At 39.2% G+C, this 24,138-nt stretch overlaps 1 protein-coding gene across 5 annotated transcripts in view; it reads left to right on the top strand.

The window, feature by feature from the left end:
• The window catches only part of RAPGEF5 (Rap guanine nucleotide exchange factor 5), a 487,242-nt gene that overhangs the window by 306,077 nt on the left and 157,027 nt on the right, over positions 1 to 24,138 (top strand). For all 5 annotated transcript variants that reach the window (XM_074379608.1, XM_074379607.1, XM_074379606.1 and 2 more), the window contains exon 6: positions 3,412 to 3,478. In XM_074379608.1, the coding sequence (XP_074235709.1) occupies positions 3,412 to 3,478 (67 nt within the window). The remainder of the gene's footprint in view (positions 1 to 3,411; positions 3,479 to 24,138) is intronic.

Raw genomic sequence — 24,138 nt, 5'->3', positions numbered from 1 at the left:
TGTGAACTACTTTAGTTAGCAAGACTACCCTGGCTCCTGGATCCAGGTGAGAGATGTTGTGGCTGGGCCCATAGTGGTAGTGATGGAGGTGGTGAGATGTGGTCAGGTGACAGAGATGTCTTGAAGGAAGAGCCAATAAGATTTCATGGTGGATACAAGGCAGAGTATGAGAGAAAGGGGTTCAAGGATGACTTCCAACTGGAAGGATGGAGTTGCCATCAATTAAGGTGAGGAAGACTATAGGACGGGCAGGGCTTTTGTTATTTTCCTTTTGGGTGGGAGTGGGCATAATGACAATGCATCCGGTTTGATGATTAGAGGGATGTGAGTGGAGGACCATTGGTTTTTGTCATCTCTGAATCCTCACAATGACACCCTTAGATATGGCAGACCCCTCAAGCTTATAGAGACATCTGACTAGAGCACCAGGACTCAGCACTCTCCCCTGGAGAATTACCAGGTCTGGCTTGGAGTGTTGGTAAGCAGAGACCTTAAAAGGTAACCCGGGGGATTCCTAAAGGAGAACATCTGTTGGCATAAACCCTCAGGGATGGATCTTCCTTCCAGGGGTCACTCCATTTCTCTTCTCTTTCTGTCTTATGTCACTTGTCACCGTCATTACTTGCTGATTCCAGTAAGAGTTTCTTTATTTTCTTTCTCTAATCACTGACAAACTAGACCCACAGCTTCTGTCTGTCTCTCTCTCTCTCTCTCTCTCTCTCTCTCTCTCTCTCTCTCTCTGTCTTTGACTGAGCAGCACAGCCCCCTTTAGTAATAATGGAAAACATGCAGGTATTATACTTGATTTTCCTCTGCTGCATCAATTCTGTTATTTGTTTTGATCAGATAAGTGAGAACTTTGTTTTTTCTGGGTTGCACTGAAGAGTGTTTACATACATAAAAATGGAATGTATTTAAATTTTGTAAAAGATACATTTGCTGGAGAAAGAGAGCCTGGTTGGGCATTTTGGCCTAGAGCTGAGGAGGGAGTTTAAGGTAAAAAGTGAGTGTCGTGGCGAGGGAGAAAGGAGAGTGGTCGAGTGTTGCCTTCTTTCTTCTTTCCCCCTTTTCAGGCTCTTCCACGATTGCCTGTTACCACCTGTCCTGACCTCATGACCTTCCTTTACACCAGGTGAGGTACAGCTACCTGCTGGTGTAGAGCGGGGCGTGGGGTATGTTAGCAGGAAAGGAAGAACATTTCCAAATTCTAGAGCTCTCAGTGGGCAGTGAGGAAAATTCTTGAAGGTTTGGAGTCTGGGGAAGAGCAGGACCAGATGTGGGTTTTAGAAAGGTAATCCTGGTGTCTGTAGCCCTCTGGGTATGAGAAGACAAGTCAGAGACAAGCTCGTTAGAAGGTGGTTAAAATAATTTGTTCAAGCGAAGTTGAGAGCCGAGACTATCAGAGAGGCTTGGTAGGGAAGGAAGGGAAGTGAGAAGATCTGGTGACTGCCCAAAGGCTGGGAGTGAGGAGGTAAGGGATGGCTTTAGGAAAAACATGGCAAATTCAGGGGAGAGCCAGAATCTAGAGTGACACTTGGGAGTTCTGGGCATAAACCTTGGTGATTGAGGTGATGACAATGGGATATGGGCTGTGGTACAACTCTTGGGAGATCATCACTGTCCTTCTTACACATATTTCGTTAAGAAATGTTTTTATGTAAGTATGTTTCGTGCTAGAAGATCAATGAAAGACAGTTTTGCTTCTGAACAGGGAGTAAATTATTTGTCACTAAAACAGCTGCAACTCAACCATTAGTCATGAAATAGCCATTATCAGTCTCGTACACAAGAGCTTCTCTTGGAATTATGAGTTACTTTCACCAGCTTGTTGAAAACAGATTCATGAGATAATCTGTGCTAGCGCAAAATACCTCATGCCCTTTAACTAGTACTTCAGTATCTGTTGGAGTCTGAGAAATAGGAAAAGACATGACCAGCCCATGTGCCACTACAGACGCAGACGAAGCAGCAGAAGCCCTGGTTTGGTTCTCTAGTCTCCAGTGCCTTTGGTTCTTAATTTCCTGTCCAGTCACCTCTGCTTAATCATATAAATCTGGTTTGCTGGTTGAGATTATAAAGTGTTTCTAATCTCTTCTCAGCGTAACTACAGAAGCCTTGTGGATAGAGAATCTTAATAATAAAGCTTGTTTGAAATACTCATCATCCAGGTCACCTTTTAAAAAAAAACAATCCCAAGTTATAATGCTCAGTTCCCACAGTTTTTATTGGGAAGATTGTTAGCAAGAGTCTCAAACACTTTGCTGCATGAGCGCTTAAGTTATTTGACAACCTCAGCACCGCTTCATATCTGTATCTTGCAATTTTTGTAAAGGCGGTCATTCGTAATACATTGCTGTGATTTGAAGTGTGGGACTTTCTTTCTGGAAAAGGGTTTAATAACATTTACGGAAACAAGAAGGCAATGCCAGAATTGATCCAACTGGCTTTTCCCTTCTTAAAGAGCTGCTTCTCAGCTGTCCTGTGAGCTGGGAGAAGCCCCCCTCCCCATTAGGCTGGCGTTCCAGCTGGCACACTGCAGTTACTGAGATTGAAATCAGTCGCTGGACTGTGATGCTGATAATGCTGCTCCACAGGGCAGTTACCTCCAGGCCCACATGTCTACAGCATATATTGAAAGGGATTGCTTGTGGAAATAGATCTTGGACACAATTTTATATGTTCACTTGGCATTGGTCAGTTTTTTTTCTTTGACCAAAGTAGGAAAAATGTTTTTAAGAAGTAGATAATTTTGTAGGTTAGAATATACATTTGGTGAAACCTTTTACATGAATTAACTTAAAAAGATTATTTTCCCTGAACAATCACACTGATCTTACATTGTTGCACATCTTATTATTTAACACATGCATAATATTCTTAGCTTCTTAGTAGTCTCTTGAGAAAGCATATACAAAGAAATGCAAAACTTCTGTGTTTTGTATTCCTCATAATTCCCATAGTGGTATTAGGCCTGTAATACACCATTTCATAGTGAGTTTGTTTTGGCTAAAACTCAACGGTAGTGGAAAATCCACATTTCATATTTTCAAAATCTGGATTTCACTTAGATTTAGAGGGAATTTCAGCACTTAACCACCTTTCATTTGTGTCTACTTTCTGTGCAAGCCCCTATGTGTAAAACTGTCATGTCAGGGTTAATCTGGGTGACTAATATCCTATCCTCAGGATTCAATTGGTATACTGTAAAGAGGTTCTTGCTAATTGATTTTGTAAGAACATTGGCCTGCAAGAGGATTATGTTCCTGTGGTGTTGCTGACACAATCTTCGTTATTTGCATGAGTACTTTTGCTGGTATGATAACAGTGTCATCATTTGCCCTTTATTCCTCCTAACTTGGTAGATAAATTTGAGCAACCAAAGATGAAACGTAATTTGTTCTTTTTTCAAAGGTCTCATCAGAAAATTCAAGACTCCGAAGAAAGCAGTGATGAAATTCTTGCTCGTCTAACATCTGCGGTAAGACCATGCAATTTTCCTGCCTAGGGGTGCAGAAATAATGAAGCTGGGGTCCTAGAGGGGAAGCCGTTTGAGTGGTTGTGTTAGAGAGAGATTCTCCCTGTGGCTGCTCGAGGTTGTGAAAAGTATGAGGCAAGGCAGAGGGAGACAATGGCTTGAACTTTCTGTATGCAGATGCAGCCTCCCTTTGCAATATTGTAGATATTTCTGGTGGAAAGTTCCTGCAACCTCTGTGGAGGTGGAGGTATGGTATCTGATTTTTTAAATCCAGTGTGAGTCAACCTAGGAAAAGTTGTGACCTGCTGCACAAAGGAGAAAAGATTCTTTCATTAGGGGAAAAAAAGAATTACTTCAGCCAAAAAAGGCCAAGTCGCTGGTTTTTAATGTACCACATTGCAACATTTTCTTTTCTTTTCTTTTCTTTTTTTTAAGCCATTGATTAGACTTTGTTATAGCCTTGTTGGTTGAAGGAAAGTTCATGGGTTTCTTAATAGAAAAGCTGGCTGTGGTCACTAATCCTTGAGTTTCAGTTTTGTTTTTTGTTTTTTTTTGTTTGAAATGGAGTCTTGCTTTGTCGCCTAGCCTGGAGTGCAATGGCACAGTCTCGGCTCACTGCAACCTCTGCCTCCTAGGCTCAAGCAATTCTCCTGCCTTAGCCTCCTAAGTAGCTGGGATTACAGGTGCCCACCACCATGCCTGGCCAATTTTTGTATTTTTAGTAGAAATGGAGGTTTCACCATCTTGGCAAGGCTGGTCTCGAACACCTGACCTTGTGATCCACCCGCCTCAGCCTCCCAAAGTGTTGGGTTTACAGGTGTGAGCTACCGCGCCCGGCCTGAGTTTCAGTTTTTGACAGGCTCTAGCAATCCTATGTCACTACACCGGTACCCAGCAACTTGACTATTTGGAAACTTTACTAGCCTTCCCAAAAAATTATTGAGTTCTGCTCTAACTCCATTATTAAAATGCTAATTGCTGAAAATCATGCTTGATTGGGTTATGTGTATAGATGAAATTGGTCTGTACAGAATTTTATACACCGGGTCTTGTCAACTGAGTAGAGCTTGAAGATTGAAAGTATCTTTCTTACTTTTCTGGAATGTAGGTCAGAAAAGTAGTTTTTTACAAATATGTGTATTCATTAGTTTTTACACTGCTTTAAAGAACTACTTGAGACTGGGTAATTTATAAAGGAAAGAGGTTTAGTTGATTCATAGTTCCACAAGGCAGGGGAGGCCTCAGGAAACTTATGATCTTGGTGGAAGGGGAAGCAGGTACATCTTGTATGGCAGCAGGAGGGAGATAGAGTGAGGGTGTGTAGGACGAAACGTCACACACTTATAAAACCATCAGATCTTGTGAGAACTTACTATTATGAGACCAACATGGGGGAAACTGCCCCATAATTCAAACGCCTCCCCTCAGGTCTCTCCCTAAACACCTGGTGATTACAATCTAAGATGAGATTTGGGTGGGGACACAAAGCCTAACCATATCAAATGATAATCAGTGGTGTAAAACACATGAAATGGAATGTTGACAGCTTATGATGAAGTACGATAAATTTGAGCAAATATTGACCAAAAAGGAGTGCCTGTGGTGTGCAGAATTATAATAGCCATCTGTTTAAAAAGCATTCACTATGGGCCAAAAACTATGGTAAACATTGTTTGTTTGTGTGTACACACACATACATAAACATTCTGCTAAGCTGTATAACAGCAATATGAAGTAAGTAATATTATGTCTGTTTTACAGATATGAAAGCTTATAGAGTTTGAGTAACTTGCCTAAGGTCACTCAGCAAAAAAGGAACAAAGCAAAAATCAGAACTCAGAATTTTTTATCATGATATTCTTCTAACTACTATGCCTCATTAAAAAATACATAGTAAGTAATGTAATAGACTTATTGGAATAGTTTCAAAAGTGATAAAGACATGTATAATTTTGTTCCTATAGCCATACCAAGAAGCTAAGACAGATATATTCTGAAAGCTAATATATAAAGTAGTTGGAAATTGTGCACCAAGAAAGGTGATGAATAAATAAGGTCGTAAATTCAAGGACCGTAACAGAAAGCTTCACTGTAGACACTAGACTTGACCCACCATTGAAAGCAGTCAGGATTTGGAGATGATGATTAGGAGGATGTGTATTCTAGCTGTGCAATTTGTTGTGGGCAAACATGGGAATGAGAAAGTACAATGGAAAAGTCTGAGTAGACTCACCACGTTAGAGAAGAAGGTCCTGGTTAAGAAAAATGAAAGATTTTTGAACAACAGATTAACCTGATGGAGATATTTAAGAAAGAAGATAAGTTGAAGTTAGGGAGACTGATTAGAGGCTGATGAAAATCTAGTTTGTAGTGGTTTTTATGGGAACCAAAAGAAAGATGAATTCAAAAAGGAACACAAGGAAATTGATTTTTTAAAAATCTGTATGAATGGGTCAAGGAGGAGGGGTGAGATAACTGAAGTCTGAACTTGGGTAATTGGAGATGCAAGGATGCTCTTTGGAAATTGAGTAACTTAGGCAGCAAGAGAGGTGATTTGGGGGGCTATGTTGCGTTCAAGGAAACAAGAATGTGAAAATATGCAGAAAACATCTGGAGACAAGCATCTGAAGCTCAAAGAGGTCAGCTCTAAAGTTAAGGGCGCCAGTTCCAGAGAAGTTGCAGATTGAAGAGCTGAGTAGAAGATAAGGGTCTGGGGGCCGGGCGCGGTGGCTCAAGCCTGTAATTCCAGCACTTTGGGAGGCCGAGGCGGGTGGATCACGAGGTCAAGAGATTGAGATCATCCTGGTCAACATGGTGAAACCCCGTCTCTGCTAAAAAAGTACAAAAAAATTAGCTGGGCATGGTGGCGCGTGCCTGTAATCCCTGCTACTCAGGAGGCTGAGGCAGGAGAATTGCCTGAACCTGGGAGGCAGAGGTTGCAGTGAGCCAGGATCACGCCATTGCCCTCCAGCCTGTGTAACAAGAGCGAAACCCCACCTCAAAAAAAAAAAAAAAAAAAAAGAGTCTGGGGAACAGCCATAGGCAGAGGGCAATAGGGGGATGAGAGGACAGTGAGAGGAAATGGAAATAACTGAATGGTTTATAGCATGAAGGTCACATTCAAAAGAACCTCGGAAAAGGACAGGATGGACAGCAAAGTGTTCACTATGGATTTAATTCTCATAATCTTAACCGGAAAAATCCCCAAGCTAAGAGACTGAATAAAATGAGGTAAGATGCTGGAGTGGTGTTTAGAAATGAAAATAAATGGCAGAGAGGAAAACTTCATCTCTTCAATTGATGGGCAATGTGCCTGCAATATTGAAAATATCCTGTACTGAGATTAAGGACCTTGATTCTTATTTCAGCAGTTTCACCTTGGCCAAGTTGAATGGTTGGACTAGACAATTGATAATTTCCTTCAAGTTCTAAAATTCCATTGTTCATTCTAGAAGCATTTGTTAATGGACAGTGGAGCTGAGTCCACCTCTTCATAACATGGTTGTTCCTGTTGACAATGGCATATAAACTTTGTTATGTAGGTGATGATATGTGCAGAAAGATATTTACATACGTCACTCAAGGAACAGTTGTCATCTACCGTGTCCCCTAATCGTGACAAGGGAAAGCAGAAGCGACATCTGTAATAGAGAGTTGCCAATGTACTGTTTGAGAGCCTGTGTTTTGGGGGTGTTGGAAAGGGACAGTGGGGGTATTGGAAAGGTTTCTAGCAGTACAGTCAACTGTGCCCTCTTGTATATTCACCATTTTTATTCAAATGTGGAATTTTTGTATATGACTATCTTAGAAAATTTCTCATTTCTTTAACCCCAATAGTTTATTTCCTGGTTCCTTTATAAGTTCATCAGCAGGAAAAGTCCTGTCATCTAAAAATATATTACCTGAAATTTTACTCTGGAAGAAGATACATGTGGATTTTCACATTGAAGGAACATGAGAGGGCAGTGCATGTGCAGAAATAAAAATGTCTTTATAATTCAGTCAAATGTAGGGTTGTTAAAATGTACATAAACATGAACAATTAAAATGTTTCAGCCATTTTTCTAGTAGTCTTCATTAAAGAGCCATCCTTCCAAGTGTCAGACATACAAAAATCTAAACAGTGAAAGTCTGTAAGAAGTTTTCAGCTTAAGGAAGAAGGACGTGGCTATAATAGACCCTTTCCATTATGTAAAGTCTACAAAAATGCTCTTGGAATTATCTAACTTATCACCTTCGCCTCCTTTCTAATATTTGCTGGGGGCTACACATTTTAACTTGAAAACCTCTTTTCATCGACTGTGATAAAGCTGGCAGGCCAAGAGGGGCCTTTGAATGACATAGCTCATCAGTTTCCTTCCACCCTTGAAGTTCTGAGCATTGCTTTATTTTTAAACATGAATTCTTCCAGTGTTTATGACAAATAGATTATTCTGAATTTATCAGACAAGTTTAAGATATTCATATTACAATCCAGGGGTCTGCTTGCTCAAATCTAAAGTAAATATGGGGAAGTTTTTATGGTGAATTATGTATTACTTTCAAAGCCACAGCTCTTAGGGATGTAAATTTAGGAAATCAGCTAAACTTTGAAGCATTGAAAAGATCTGAGAAGTACTTGGGAAGTGTCCAAAGACAGGAAATAGAAACATGAACATTCTTAAATAGGAGATAAAAACGTATTCTAGACTTCCATCTCATGTTTACTTAAAATCAACAACCAGAACAAAACCTATTAGGTTGTTTTTGTTTTATAAGGCTAAGTTTTTATGTTGGAAATTGTAGAAATAGAAAAGACAGGGCCGGGCATGGTGGCTCACGCCTGTAATCCCAGCACTTTGGGAGGCCGAGGCGAGTGGATCACGAGGTCAAGAGATCGAGACCATCCTGGTCAACATGGTGAAACCTCGTTTCTACTAAAAATACAAAAAATTAGCTGGGCATGGTGGCATGTGTCTGTAATCCCAGCTACTCAGGAGGCTGAGGCAGGAGAATTGCCTGAACCCAGGAGGCGGAGGTTGCGGTGAGCCGAGATCGCGCCATTGCACTCCAGCCTGGGTAACAAGAGCGAAACTCCATCTCAAAAAAAAAAAAAAGAAAGAAAGAAATAGAAAAGACAAAAACATCTCATCTATGTTTGAATGAAATTTGCTATTTTTGTTCATAGTCTGATTGTCAAACACCTGAGGTAACGTGAGTTAGGCTAAGTTGTGCATTGTTTATATTAGATGCCTATTTGGTTAGATGGTTATATGGGAGGCCCTTATAAAGGGACAGGGAGCATATGACGTGTCCTCTGTGCTGCTAGATTCAACAAAATCAGCCATCACTTGGATGGTGACAGAGAAGAGAGTCTGAGTGTCTAGAATAAAACTAACTTGGTGGTGGTGGGGGCATGGGGGGGGGATGGAAATTTATAGTTGTGTCTTAAGAGATAAATTAATATTACAAATTAGGTGTTCAGAATTTAGGAAGAGAGATCCATGGGGTTTAGAAAAGCACTTGATACTCTTGGATCATGTAACTAGGCACTCTTATACCCTTGTGTTCCATGTCAGAACTGACCCAGTTTATGACTTTTATCCATTTAGATGTTTCTATTTGTATGGTTCTTCTCTATATTCTGGCTCATTTTCTTTGGTTCATCCGACTTTATTGTGGGATCTCTGCCTTGGATGCATTTAGTGGTGTTTTTAAAATTCCTTTTCATAGCATCTTCATATAAGTCATCCCTCCTCTGAGAAATACCACTGGACTAAAATCTTGCTTGCCAGTCAAGTCTCTCATCTTTCACCTGAACCTTCAGTCATTTTCTTTGAAGGGTGTATCTTTCACAGTACTCTATTTATAGCTTTTCTTCCTCCAGAAAGGTCATAAAATGGCAAAGATTCCTTTAGTTTGTCCTAGTTTGACTCTACAGTTTGGATTTGATATATTGGAGAAATTCCTCTTTGAACAGGAATTCTTATTTTGGACAGGAAGTAATAACATTGACCACTGTTTGATTGGAAACTTTTAAATTGATACTGCTTCTATAATAGCATGAGGTTTGAGTTTTGATGAATCTTTAAAAAGGGAAGTTTAGAGACTTGTTTAAGAGACTGTGTGCCAAGTTAGCCAGGACTGGGAGTAACCTTAGCTGAGTGAAAGTGGAAGGGATTTGTCATGTTGAATACAGATGGTCCCGACCATGATGGTTCAAATTAATGCTTTTTCAACTTTATGATGGCACAAAAATGAGATGCATTTGGTAGAAACTGTACTTCGATTTTTTTAATTTTGATTTTTTACTAGGCTGGCAATATATGGTAGGATACTCTCTCGAGACACCCAGTCAGCTCTATGATCAACAGGGTACACACAGTGCTCTGTGCTGCCATCTGTAGGCTGATGTGAGTGTTCTGAGCACGTTTAAGGTAGGCAGGGCTAAACAAAGATGTTTAGTAGCTTAGGTGTATTAAACAAATTTTTGACTTACGATCGGTTTAATTTATGATGGGTTTATTGGGATGTGACCCCATCATAAGTCAAGGATCATCTGTATGCGATGGACACAATTAAGTGATGGATTTCTACCACATTTAGAAATATGTTTTTAAAAATGTAAAAAACGGGTTTTCTGCTCACCGCTTTTCCTGGCTATCTGCCTTTTTCTTCCTGGAGAATGCAGAAATAAAGTAATCCCTTCTCTTAGACCAGGCATCCCCAGACTTTTTACACAGGGGGCCAGTTCACTGTCCCTCAGACCGTTGGAGGGCCACCACATGCTGTGCTCCTCTCACTGACCACCAATGAAAGAGGTGCCCTTTCCTGAAGTGCGGCGGGGGGCCGGATAAATGGCCTCAGGGGGCCGCATGCGGCCCACGGGCCATAGTTTGGGGACGCCTGCCTTAGACTATTGCAGCCTGATCAGACATGTCTATTCAGAGAATAAAAGTTAGTTGCACTCCCAGTGAATGACAAGCCTTCTTTCTGGCTGCCACAGGATCATGAACATCTTGTTACCTTGTATTTCTTATTTGTAGGGAACATAAAATTCCTACTTGGAATTCTTAGGCTGGCTCCAGTCCTTCCAGTGGCTTAAGAGCTACTATGTGATTTGGTTAAGGACCAGGCAGATGGAGTTTTGAGAGAAAATGTCAAGAAGACATATCTAGTTCCAAGGAGCATTAAAGAAGCACCAGTGAAATTGAAGCATATCCTGGTAGCAACTTTTTTCTATGGTTTATAAGGAGCCATAGGAGTTGTTACTACCTTCTCTCCTTGTGTTTCAGTCTGTCCTCATTCAGCAGGCCTTGGGCTATGGACTGTCAGTCTCTAGGACCACGTGGAATGCTGGTTAAGGCTCCTTCTGTTTCCTTCATTCAGTGCTTAGAGTAACACCTCACAAACCTATACTTGTCAATACCTAAATAGATCACCGAATGGTATATTTCTATGGTTGTCAATAAAAAATTCTTATATGTTCTTACTTGTCAATAATTCTTATAAGTTCTGTCTATTTCTATTGCTTGTCAATAAAAAATTCTTATATGTTCAATCTTCATCCTGGTAATAGAGCCCCATATACCTTAACATACAGGTGTGTGCGTGCGCGTACACACAGTCACACACACAACTTTAAAAAATTAATTACCTAGCCATTATTTCTAATTCCAAAGAAACTATCAAAATCTACCCAGATTATGTGGTAACTTAACTTTTTCTTTTTTTTTTTTTTTGAGATGGAGTCTCACTCTGTCAACAGGCTGGAGTACAGTGGCGTGATCTTGACTCACTGCAACCTCTGCCTCCCGGGTTCAAGTGATTCTCCTGCCTCAGTCTTCATAGTAGCTGGGACTATAGGTGCATACCACCATGCCTGGCCAATTTTTTGTAGTTTTAGTAGAGGTAGGGATTTCACTGTGTTGGTCAGGATTGTCTTGATCTCTTGACCTTGTGATCTACCCATCTCAGCCTCCCAAAGTGCTGGGATTACAGGCATAGGCCACCCCACCCGGCCCTTGATTTTTAACGCTAGCCCCGAGACTTTGGTTTTCGTAAGCAGCATAATAATACTGTTTTGCCTATTGAAATAAAGCAATGCAGGGTAGGGGGAAATTTATCTTTAAATATGTGTTCAGAAAGGTGTAAGTGTGCAGAACTCATTCAAGGGTAAAATGTCTCAACAAATCTCTTGAGAATGGGGAATGAGGGTTGTACATGTTTGCAAACATGTATATTATGGTATTGAGTATCTATTTCTGAGGTGAAAATCACTTGGATAAGCAATACGCATGGAAAATATAGACTTTTTTATTGACAGGAAATAGAAATATACCATTTGACTCTCAATTTGGATATTGACAGTCATGGGTTTGTGAAGTGTTAATGTGAAATTCTCTCTGACGGAAGCTGACGGAGCTTTAAAAGTATGATCCATGAATGTTTCATATTTGGCTTCTTCTTTGTGCATTTCTTTAAAATAGAACTTCTTATAGCTGCTTTAGATGAAATGTAAGTTTTACATACTTCAGTCAGTGTTATAGCTTTGTATAGTATGCCCATATATAGAGAAGAACCAGGAGGCATTAAAAAAAAGTGAAAATTACTTGAAGTTTTTCGTGGTGATGGAATAAGGCAAATTTTAAATTAGTTCCTGTTATTTTATATTGTTGTAAAAATTAGAATATAATGACATTTTATGTGGCTGCTGGGTAGAAATAGTGTGAATTCATTTCCTGTGTTTGTAAATGTCAAATGAGAAGTCTGACAGTGAGTTAACAGTACTATGGATTATGCTTTGCAGTTTCCTTTTTACTTAGTTGACATTTGTATTGTTTAACTTGAATATAAAGACTTTATCAGTTTTTAATGCAGATTTAAAAAGTGCCTATAATGAAACTACCCAGAAATAACTTATTATTACTTACTAGGTCATTTTTCATGTGTGTGTGTGTGTGTGTGTGTGTGTGTGTGTGTGTGTGTTTACAGAATAATATTTTTTTTGGCAGAAAAACCCTAAATATTTTACTTTGTGTTCTATGCTTTTTATTTAATATGTTTTGAGAGCTAAAAGCACTGGCCACAACATATTTAGTGATTCTATAGTATCCCATTACACAGATTTAAAATTATTTTCTTCTATTTTGAACATTGTGTTTATTTTCACTCTTCTGCTGTTATGAACAGCACAGAGATGAACATCTTTGTGCGGGAAACCTTTGAAGAGACTTGTTTGCAGTTGTTAATGCATTAGCCTGCTATTGATTTAAGATGACCAAGTGAGAAATGGGTAAGAGGCTAAGAACGGCTACTATTTGTTGAGTTCTTACCTTGCACAGGCATTCTGATACTGTTTGTCATATGTTGTCACATTTCAGTCTCACATGACAGGGTGTATAATTATTACATTAGAGAGATGAAGCATTTGAGACAGGCAATATTAATTAAATATTGAATTAAGAGTCCATATTAATTAAAAATAATATATGGGGTTGAAAGCACAGTTTTCCAGATTATCATCACTTAAAACATTTTTCATTTACTGAATAGGTTTCAACAGGTTGGGTTTTGAATGTGATTGTAGAATTCTCTCCTAATTTGAAGGATTTTATGTAACGAGGTCCATGGAATTATATTAAATAGCATTTTAATTTTTAACCTATTAGAAATTATAAAATACTGATAAACATCGCTACATGATTTAGCAGTTTAGAAGTTTATTCAGGCTGGTTATAAGGTTTCATGATTCCATTGTATGAATTCAGAGGGAAAAAAATGTTGCTTGGTCCATATCTGCAAGAAACGTACTGCGAAGAAGTGAATAGCTATAAAGGTTGTCTGTTGTGAATACAAAGTGCTGTGGAGGTCAAAGTAAAAAGTCATTGTGCTCAGTTAGGGTTTTAAAACAGGTGGCCTGGAGATTGGGGGAAAGGGCATGAATGATAGGTTGAATGTAAAGGAGAGTATGAATGAATAGAAAAGTATTAATAGCAATCTAATTAGAATAGCCTGAGTGAAAAAAACCAAGATGGGTTTTTTTTTCTGTATAGATGGGGTATGTTTGAGGAATGACCATCTTTTCTGTTCAGCAGAAGTGTGTGACACATAGAAGGCAATAATAAAGAATCCATGTATCCATGGGCAGAGTGAAGCAGAATTGCAGAGGGAGAGGTTGAGATTTAATAGACAGAAATAGCCGGTGAGGCTCCTAAGAGGATTGGAATGTGCTATAAGAAGCTTTATGTAGTAACATCGTTGTCAGATGCCTTAGAATAGCAAAAGAGAATAAGGTTCCTAGGAAACCCAGGAAACTCTTGTTAGGTAGCTTGGTTTCATTCAACTCATCTCAGCCAGCTAGTTCAGCTGAGATGAGTTCAATGATGCAATGGCTACATTGTAGCTCCTCACCACAGGTTCTGTGGTGTATCTCAGTGATTAAAATGAGGAAGTGGTATATAGTTAATGAGAATTCTTCAGTTTTAGAACATCATGATTGGTTTATTTGGAAAAAGGATAGACAGGAGGAGAGTTTTAAATATCTTCTTCACCAGGTGCAGTGGCTCACGCGTGTAGTCCAGCATTTTGGGTGGCTGAGGTAGGCAGATCACTTGAGCTCTGGATGAGACCAGCCTGAGCAACAAAGTGAGAACCTGTCTCTATAAAAAATTCAGAAATTAGCCTGGCATGGTGGTGTGCACCTGCGGTCTCAGCTACTCTCGAGGCTGAGATGGAATTATGGCTTGCACTCAGAAAGCAGAGGTTGCAGATCGAACCACTGTACTCTAGCCTGGGTGACAGTGCCAGACCGTGCCTCAAAAAAGAAAGCAAGCATCTTCTCCAATTACCTCGTATTACAGATAAGAATAGGAATGCCCATGGCAAATAAAAGAATTGCTCAGAGACCCCAGAATCCTATTTGTGTTTAGAGAGCAAGAGAGAAGAGCCAGGTAAAAATGTAGACTGTAATTTTATTCCTGTTTTTCACATTTGCACTCCCTCCCAATCCTAAACCAAAAGAGGAAGTTATAGAACTGCTCTTAAAGTCAGAAGTATATGTTCAGGCAATATTCTTTTTTTCTTCTTCACTAAATTTTAAACTTCATACTGCCTAAGATTGCCCCAGCACTGGAGATGAGTAGGCTTCCTCACCTAGATTGCTTAAATGAAATTTAGTTAGGCTGACATTTTAGATGTCAGAGATTAAACTTACACTGCAGCATCAGCTCAGGATATAAGAGAAACATACCTAGACATAAAACAAGGAAAAGGGGATAAAGTTAAGAGAGAAATAACAACTAAATGGCTTTCATACCCATATGTTTCTGTTCTCATTATAAAACCAAGTATATACAAATAAATGATTCACTAAATGAACTGGTCTAGATAAGATAAAAGCAGGAAAAAATTTACTCTTTTCCACCATTTTCCTCAAACTAGTTCTGACTGGTTCATTCCCACTCCTAGGTGAATCTTTGTGTGTATCTGTAGCTTTTTTTCAGCTTTCTCAGAGCAGTCTCCATTTCTTCAGATATTTAAAAGTCCATCTGAGTTCAGTATCAGAGCTTCAATAGCTTAGCCACTTCAAAGCATCTCCTTTCCCCTAGCCTGAGCCTGGGCAAAGGGACAGGGTTGACTTTGTTGACATTTCCCGTCACATTTTTCTGTTTTTTTCTCTGCCGTCCCTCCTCGTCTGCTTCACTGTGCTGCTTCTGGCTGAGCCAGGGTTTGAGAGGATGGGGGAAGAGACGCCACACCAAGAAACGTCTTTCTTGACTGCTACAGTTATGATCTGGCATCAGAGTTCTCTGTGTGAGAGTTGCAGAAATCTCTTATTCTCAGCCGGGCGCAGTAGCTCACGCCTGTAATCCCAGCACTTTGGGAGGCCAAGGCAGGCGGATCATGAGGTCAGGAGTTTGAGAACAGCCTGACCAACATGGTGAAAAGCTGTCTCTGCTAAAACAATACCAAAAAAATTAGCAGGGCGTGGTGGCACATGCCTGTAATCCCAGCTACTCAGGAAGCTGAGGCAGAAGAATTGCTTGAACCTGGGAGGCAGAGGTTGCGGTGGGCCGTAATCATGCCACTGCACTCCAGCCTGGGTGAAAGAGCAAGACTCTTTCTCAGAAACAAAAACAAAACAAAACAAAAAAACAGGAATCTCTTTTTTTTTTTTATGGGGCCATTGCGTGGATCGGTATATTCCTGTGTCTGAAGAGCTCCTGATTATAATTCCATGGCTCCAGCAGTTCCTCTTTTTCTGAAACTTTAAGACTGTCCCTCCAGCCTCTGACTTCATTCTCACAGTTTTCTTTTATTGGGATCAACCCACCTTTTCAAAAGGCCTGTTTTCAAAATGGCCTAGACCCCACTCCCTGCTGGCACATGGGAAATGCCAGGGCATTACTGTCCTGTCAAAGCCTCGAAACGGAGGCCATCTCAACACAGCAGAGCGCTTCTGTCTTCCTCTGCCTCCATATGCCCTATTTGCCAGCCCTCTTGGACTTTACAGATGAGAGCAGACTTTAGGGACAAAGGCCAACCAATTCAAGTGACTGAGACCCCGTCACTTGACTTGAAGTGTATATGTATGTATAATATTTGACTATCCTTGTAGCACTCCAGCAACTCCCTTTAAATAAATGGTCTTTGCTGATCCCTCCTGAATAATCATCAAGTCTTCCTCATAATTCCTTGAGGTGGGTAAAAGGATTAGAGTTGCCAGCATGGTTTTGCAGAATTTTGCTGCTTCAGGGCTAATGGAATCTGTGGAGGTGCACCTAGCTCTATCTTTAGGAGGTCTGAGCACTTTTCACCAATTGTTTTTGACCTTGAATTTCAATGAAAATGCTAAGACCACAGGACAAATCTCATTTAATATACTCTCACTTCTAATACTAATATGAAACTATGCATAAGAATATAGTATATCTTGGTAGATAACAGAGCAAGTTTTCAAACTTAATAGACCCTATGCCAATCATGAAAAATTAAAGCACATTTTAATTTAATTTGAATTTGGATTAGAAGAAATATCAAGGAATAAAGTTCAACTTTTTAAAAAGCATCTACTTGTAGGAAAGTTCTTTAAGTAGATTAATACTTAATCTACTTAAAGAAACTGTGTATTAAGAGTCAGGACCAACGTGTGAGGTTCTGAGAATCGAATGGGCAAAAGACGGATTTAAAAACAGATACTAAACCCTTCCAAAAAACTATTACCAGGTTCTTCTAGTTGTATAACAAAATTTTGCTCTTTAAAACAAAAGAACCTATGGATTATTTGGAATACTAGTAGAAGGTTTCAGTAGTTTGTAAAGAGGTTTAAATAGGGTTTATAGCAGGCTAAGAAATTACAAACACATAAAAGAGGTCTGATATACACATATGAATTTAACTTATTCTAGATCATCTCATAAAAATTACAGAACTTTTTCAAGAGCTTACCTATGTAGGTTACTACAGGTCATATACAAAAGGCATTATGCAAATAAATGAGGTCAGTGAATACATGGAAAATATTTGGAACAATGCCCAGGTATATAATAAGTTCTATGGAAGTGTGTGTTTTGTTGTTTTATTATTTTATGTTCTGTATTCTGTGTGGGGGATTAAGGCTTCTAGTATAGAGCTGAAGTAGGTGACCTTTGTATTACTTCTGGCCTGCAATTCTGTGATACCAATATTTTTCTTAAAACCAGCGTTACTGGCATATACCATCTATTGACAAAAATAATATGGTTAATCAATTTTTATAGCTCATAGCTGATAATTAGCATCATGTTACATGCAGTGCGTGAATGTAGGATTAGCTCTTTGGACACTGGAACTGGGGGTGATTTTTCTCTATCAGTTTTTATACATTTTCCAAATTTCAAAAAAAACCATACATTACTGTAAATAACCCAATAAAAAAACATAAAAAGTGATTTTCTTTAAAAACTAACAAAAGTATAAATTATAATACATTTTCCAGATTATATGCATTGTGTGGTGGTGATGAGATGTAAAAAACAAATCAGAAAAATAATTATGTACATCTTGATAATTAAGGTTAGCTCCATGCAGAAGCTAGAATGCAGGCTTCGTCTAGATAAGGGAAAGAAAAGAACATTCTAGATAGATTATGAGACTTGAGAGACATCTCAGGGGTAAAAATGGAGGCAAACAAATGAGTTAATTTGAGACAAATTTGGGGCACTGATTGGGACTTTGGGGTACAACAGGAAAAAGTTGTAAAGGGAAAGAGTTTGGTGTGTTCTAGTGAAGATTTTATAGCAAGTAAATCATGTTCCAGAGTTAGGCTCTATTAGCAAGCGACTTTAAGTCCCTAACGAGATGTTGAGGGATAGTTTCTCAGGATCTGTGTTATTCTGTTATGGGTAAAATGGTCCCCCAAACAAATACCCGACTTGGTACCTGCACAGATTACATTACAGGTCAAAAGGTGCTCTATAGATATAATTAAGACTACAGACCTGGATTGTCTGTGTGGACTCTGTCTAACCATATGAACTTTTAAAATAAAGGAGAGAACCTGCTTTTGTGGGAGTCAAAGTGAAATGGCAGAAGGCAAGGTGAAAGAAATTCTAAGCCTAAGAAGGGGTCATTATGTCATTGCTGGCTTTGAGATGTAGGAGCCCACATGCAAAAGCTAGAAGGAGGCCCCTAGAAGCCATAGGCAGCTTGGGAACCAGCAAGAGACAGGTGACAACCAGCAAGGGAATAGGTACCTCAGCCCCACAGACATAAGAACTGGATTCTGTCAATGGCCTGGATGAGTGTGGAAGCACATGCTCCCCCAGAGCTACCAGTAAGGAGTGCAGCCCAGCAGGTACTTTGCTTTGGGCCTTACGAGAGACCTTGTAAGAAGCAGAGAACCCAGTTGAGCCATGCTGTATCTGGACATTTGACCTACACAAATATGAAGTAATAAGCAGATATTATTTTAAGCAGTAAAATGAGTGATAATTAGCTATGGAAGAGATATTAAACTAATGCACCTTTCTTGTTGAATACAAGAGTTTGAATTTGGAATTCAATTTGAATTGGAACCCATAATCCCCTGATTCACAATACAGCAGTTCTCTTTTGAATGTCAGACACTGCCAGGGCACAGCTACTTAAGTTGATTGATACTTCTGACATTTCAAAGTGAATTTTGAAACCTAACGTCTGTCCTTCATACATTCGTAAAGGCTTCAGAATTCTGTGGAAATCTAAAAGTTCTTTTTTACAGTAAAGTCTGAAAAATCACTTTAATCATTGTTTACAAATTTTCAATGAAATGCTTCAGTCCCTTTTATGCTAGTTGAAGTGGGACTGGGCTAGATAGGTGAAATATAATAAATGGAGGAAATACTGATTGTGAAAGAGTTTATAATTTAGGTGAAAGAAGGGGCTTAAACCTATGCAGTATTAAAGCAGTTAAAGACTGGATATGTCCTTTCTTCTGTCATTCAGGTCAACTATATTCTAATAATATGATTAGGATGGTAATAGCTAACACTCAAATAGCACTTACTCTGTGTCAGATCAGTCAGTCCTAATGATTTATACATATTAATTTATCTGAATCTCACAACAGTCCTATGAGGTAGAGGACTATGACTCCACCCCACCATCAGTAATCTATAGCTTCTCTCAAGGTTGGCATAAAATAAGTAGAGATTTCCTACTCTTGTTTTAGGGTTTTTGGTGTTGGGTTCTGAATCTTGTTCTTCTTGAAGGCTTCACTTGTTAGCAGTTTTTATGGGTAGAATTTCTAGTTGGAAGCAGTCTTTGCTGATCTAAGTTTATCCCATTATCAGTCTTTGTAATGTAACATCTCTACAAAGTTCTATAGGAATCTGTCCCTACAAATGAGAGATTCCTAGAATGTATGGGACTTGACTGTAGATGTAGTTACGCAATTGCTGTAGTTTATAATCTTACCTCCAAAGGGCACGATGATTGGGAAAAGACATGTATGGAATGGTATGTAACATAGAATAAAAGACATAGTAAGCCATGAGTTTAAAAATTCTATTTTGGCTTTGAAGATGCTTTGTTAAATTAACTGAGAATCATTTATGAGGTTTTTGTAGATTGGTAACACTGGGCTTACCAGAAAATGAAAAAAAAGTAACTTGAGACATAGAAATTAAAATTTTAATGATGTAAACATAATGAATGTTTTATTTCATTATAACAAAAATTAAAACTTCCAATATGGACTTATTTCCTTAAAATATATCTTATATATGAAGTCTTATTTATCAGGAAATACAAGTTGATCAGCAGTTAGAGCCTCAGAGAAATTACCAGTCAGAGGTTGCAAGAGCAGCTTTGAAAACTGAAGACACAGATGTACCTGCTCTTTTGAGAAGATGTTAGTGTTGTTAACTTGCTCTTCTCACAGTTCTTGTAAACATCTGTTGTTTCTCCTGTTACTTGTAGGAATAGCATCTGCAGGAATCTCCACAAAATTCATGAGATTTCCTCAACAAGAAATGGCTTCCAACAGTTATTTTTCATCTATTCGTTCAGATTTGCACCACCTCTATCTCTGCCAGGTGGATTAGATGACCATAACATCACGAACTGTTCAACTCCAGGCTGACAAATGTCACCAACTCCCCAGGTGACATGAACAAACCCCACGGTCTCCAAAGAGAACATGCTTGTTCTCTTTTGATAGTGGGGTGATTAGGAAAGAAGACATTCTTAAAACAAATCTTTAGAACAATCCTTAGGGCCCTTCTGATACATACCTTCCCATGTACAGTATCTCCTATTGAATCTCACAAATTCAATAGACCATTTCCACTGTGGACAGTTCTGGGTATTTGAAAGTTCTTATGTTGAGCTATGCCTTTTTGTAACTTCTCTCCATTGGTCTGAATTTCACCCTCAAACTTTCATATACTTGAAGTTAATGATCATGTTCCCCCTACACCTTCTCAGTAACAACTGTAAACATTTTACTTGTGTTCTTAATCACAAACATGTATACCAGGAATGGTGCCAGGAGTCAGGGTCATAATGATGAATAAAGGAGTCCATTTCAGTGGGCATTTCCTCTAGTTTTGGATCCCTCCAGCTAAAGAGGAGATTTCATTGGTATGTGATAAGTGCTGTAATGGAAAAAAGTCTAGAGTGCTATTGGAGTATTAACAGGACTTTCACACAGGAGAGGTGAGTGGCACTCAGGAGAAGATGGTACCTAAATTGGAATCTGAATGACAAGTAAGTGACAGCCAGACAAGGTGGGGAGGTGGGGAGGCATTCCAGACAGAACACATGAAAAGGCTTGGGGCAAGAGAGAGCATAGTCCATCCAGAGAATCGCAAGTGTCATCTTTTAATAAGCTTGGAGAATGGATTTTGGAAGGAGGAATAGAGACAGAGGATACTGAAGACTAGACCAGAAGAACACTATATATGCAGTATTTGACATTGGACTCTGTCATAGCGTCATGAAGAAATCTTTGAAGGGTTTTCTGGGAAAAGATATAATAAGATAAAAATTCTATTTTAGGATTATTTAGGCTGCCTACAGAGTAGAGAATGATATAGAACAGAGAGAGAAAAATTAGAGATAGAGATCTGAGTAGGAGACATTGATGGGCTCTTAGCTCAGGGGTACCTTACCTCCCGGCTTGAGATTATAATGTGTGTTGGTGCCATTCATGGAGCAGATTTGTGGAGTGCAGAGGAAGTGGTGAAAAGGTGACTTCAGGCTGGGGGCAGTGGCTCACTCCTGTAATCCCAGGACTTTAGGAGGCTGAGGCAGGAGGATTGCTTGAGCCCAGGAATTTAAGACTAGTCTGGGCAACATAGCGAGATGTCATTTCTGCAAATAAACAAAACAAAAAGTTAGCCAGACATGGTGGTGTATGCCTGTCCTCTCAGCTACTTGGGAGGCTGAGGCAGGAGACTCAATTGAGCCCTGGTCATGGAGGCTGCAGTAAGCCACGAATGGAACACTGTACTCCAGCCTGGGTGACAGAGTGAGACCCAGTCTCAAAAAAAGAAAAAGTGAATTCACCTTTGGAAATGTTGCATTTGAGCCACTAAATGGAACTTTCAGGTCCAGAATGTAGATGGCTATGGGCTCTAGGGCCCAGGAGATATAGACTGCACATGCAAATATAATTGAAGTCATGTGAGTGAATGGAAAGAGAAGGTCAAGAGGGTTGAGGATAAACCACTAAGGGACATTGAAATCTTTATGAAAGGCAGAGAAGGGGAGCCTTGGGAGAAGAGAAGCAGTAGCTAGAGATGAAGGAGAAAACCTGGAGCATGGAATGCCATGATAACCCAATGGTTAAGAAAAAGGGAGTGAGTAATAGTCAAATTGTGCAGAGAACAAGGTAAATGAGGATGGCTGTGTTCGTTAAGTTGAGCTACCAGGAGGCGACTATCTCCTGGTTGTCCTCCTGTGGATACTGTCTATTCTTCATGGACCTTAACAAAACCGAATACAGTCCAGATGTTGATCTTTCTGGAGTCCATTTTTTGTGTGTGACCTGAATGTCACACCTGTAGTAATATTTCTAAAAAATACCATTATCCATTCTAAGTAGTCCCACTCCCATTAACTCATAGTATGCTTGTACTCAACCAAACTGTCAGATCTTTTTAATGTGAACCTGTATCTCACTAGGTGTATGTGTAGCAGACTTAGCAGATATTTAAAATCTGTAGAAGACTTTATTCCAGTTCATTTTGTTAGTTTCAGATCACTTCTGCATATATTAGTCTTGGAATGGCCAGCTATTATCTCAGTTACAATAAAGTTAACATGCATATTTGTTTGCATTCCACAGAAAGTCTATTTAAGAGATTTAAAAGATACCCCTTAGTGCCTTGAAACAGATGAGTAAGCATAGATACATTTTGTCATCACAGCATGCTTGACAAACACCTCTTTGATGTGATGACAGCAGCTATTGCGGAAATAACTGTCTGTTAAATAAACTATTTGGTGGAGAACAGTAGTTTCTTGGCTGGCCTCACGTCTGCAGTCCCAGCACTTTGGGAGACTGAGGTGGGCAAATCGCTTGAGGATAGGAGTTTGAGACCAGCCCGGACAACATGGTGAAACCCCATTTGTACAAAAACATACAAACAAATTAGCTGGGCATGGTGGCAGGAGCCTGTTGCCCCAGCTACTCAGGAGGCTGAGGTGGGAGGATTGCTTGAGCCCAGAAGGCAGAGGTTACAGTGAGCTCAGATTGTACCACTGCACTCCAGCCTGGGTGACAGAGTGAAACCCTGTCTCAAAAAAATAAGAAAATAAAAAATGATTAAGAAGCATATTTATTTATTTTTTTCTAGATTTCTTAAAGTCTATACTAGCTTAACATTTTATAATGGCTTAAAAGTTGTATTTTTTGGGAATAAAACATGGAAGAATATTAATTACATTTCTTCTTACATTTAGCTTAGGAAATTGAAAAAAAAAGGGTTTTGTATTTTAAAAACATTTCTATCGTGGCATCAAAATTTAAATGTTTCTAAGATTAATCTATTTACTAAAAGCCTTTAGGGAATTTGTGAATTGGCAATTCTATTAAAAATGAGTTTGTAAGGACAACCCTTTAGTAACTAAGACCTTTGCTAATATTGCTCTGTCCTCTCGAAATGACTTTACTTGACTTTCTATTGAGCTTCATACTTTGCTTTCAAAGGCCCCTTCTTCCAGGAAGCCTGCTCCTGTCTTCTCAATTAACCTCTCCCATGAGAGTTTGCATGAGTGATGCAAAACAGGTCTGGGGCCTTTGGATTTTAAGATTGAAGGCACTATAAGTGCCAGAGGAGAAAGAAGACAGAACGCTGGACGTAAGACTGACTCTGATTCTCACTGAATGTCAAGGCTACTTTGTGAACAGCCATAGTATCTTTGTGGTTATCCAAGATAGAAAGCCAAAACATTTCAATGTTTCTGACTGCAGTTTCTGATGGGTAACGAGAGGAGAAGGATATGTTTTATCAGTCCCTTAATCATCCTCTAGTTAGACATTTACAAGGCCAAATATAACCGTCAGCTGCAAGTGTTTTGAATTGCAGTTGTTTTATATTGAGTAAACTATATTTTAAATTAAACTTGAAGCTTCTTAAAAAGCTTCCTTGCAATTTTCTTTGTACTTGAATAAATCTTGTCTGTTGAACTGCTACTGCAGTAAGTGAATCTCATCATTTGATTGGATTATTGCATAATTTTTATATCTAAATACAGTGGAGGCCACGTTCCTTTACAAATGAATACAATTAGAGGAGGACAAAGTACAGATTAAAATTTTTAGTTGAAATGAAGGTCAAAATATGGGGCCTTGGAGAAAGTAAGATACTTGTTGAATAGAGCAGTGATTTCCCACCCCGGATGCAATACAACCACCTAGGAAGCTTGGAAACTACAACACACACTGATGCCTGGATCTTTTCCCCTGAGGTTCTGATTTAGTTGTGGCCCAAATATCAATATTTTTTAAAACCTCTCCAAATGATTCTAATGTGCAGTTAGGTTTGAGAACTGCTGAACTAGATGAAAACTCGCTCTATATAAAGCATTTTTCTTTTTCTTTCTTTCCTTTTTTTCTTTCTTCTTTCTCTCTCTCCTCTCTCTCTCTCTCTCTTTCTCTCTTTTGTTTGCGATGGAGTCTCTGTCGCCCAGGCTGGAGTGCAGTGGTGCCATCTTGG

The sequence above is a fragment of the Saimiri boliviensis genome, chromosome 10, assembly GCF_048565385.1.
Source record: "Saimiri boliviensis isolate mSaiBol1 chromosome 10, mSaiBol1.pri, whole genome shotgun sequence".
NCBI classification, from domain to species: domain Eukaryota; kingdom Metazoa; phylum Chordata; class Mammalia; order Primates; family Cebidae; genus Saimiri; species Saimiri boliviensis.
Note: the sequence above shows the minus strand (reverse complement) of the source record. Positions and strands in the feature narration are given on the sequence as shown.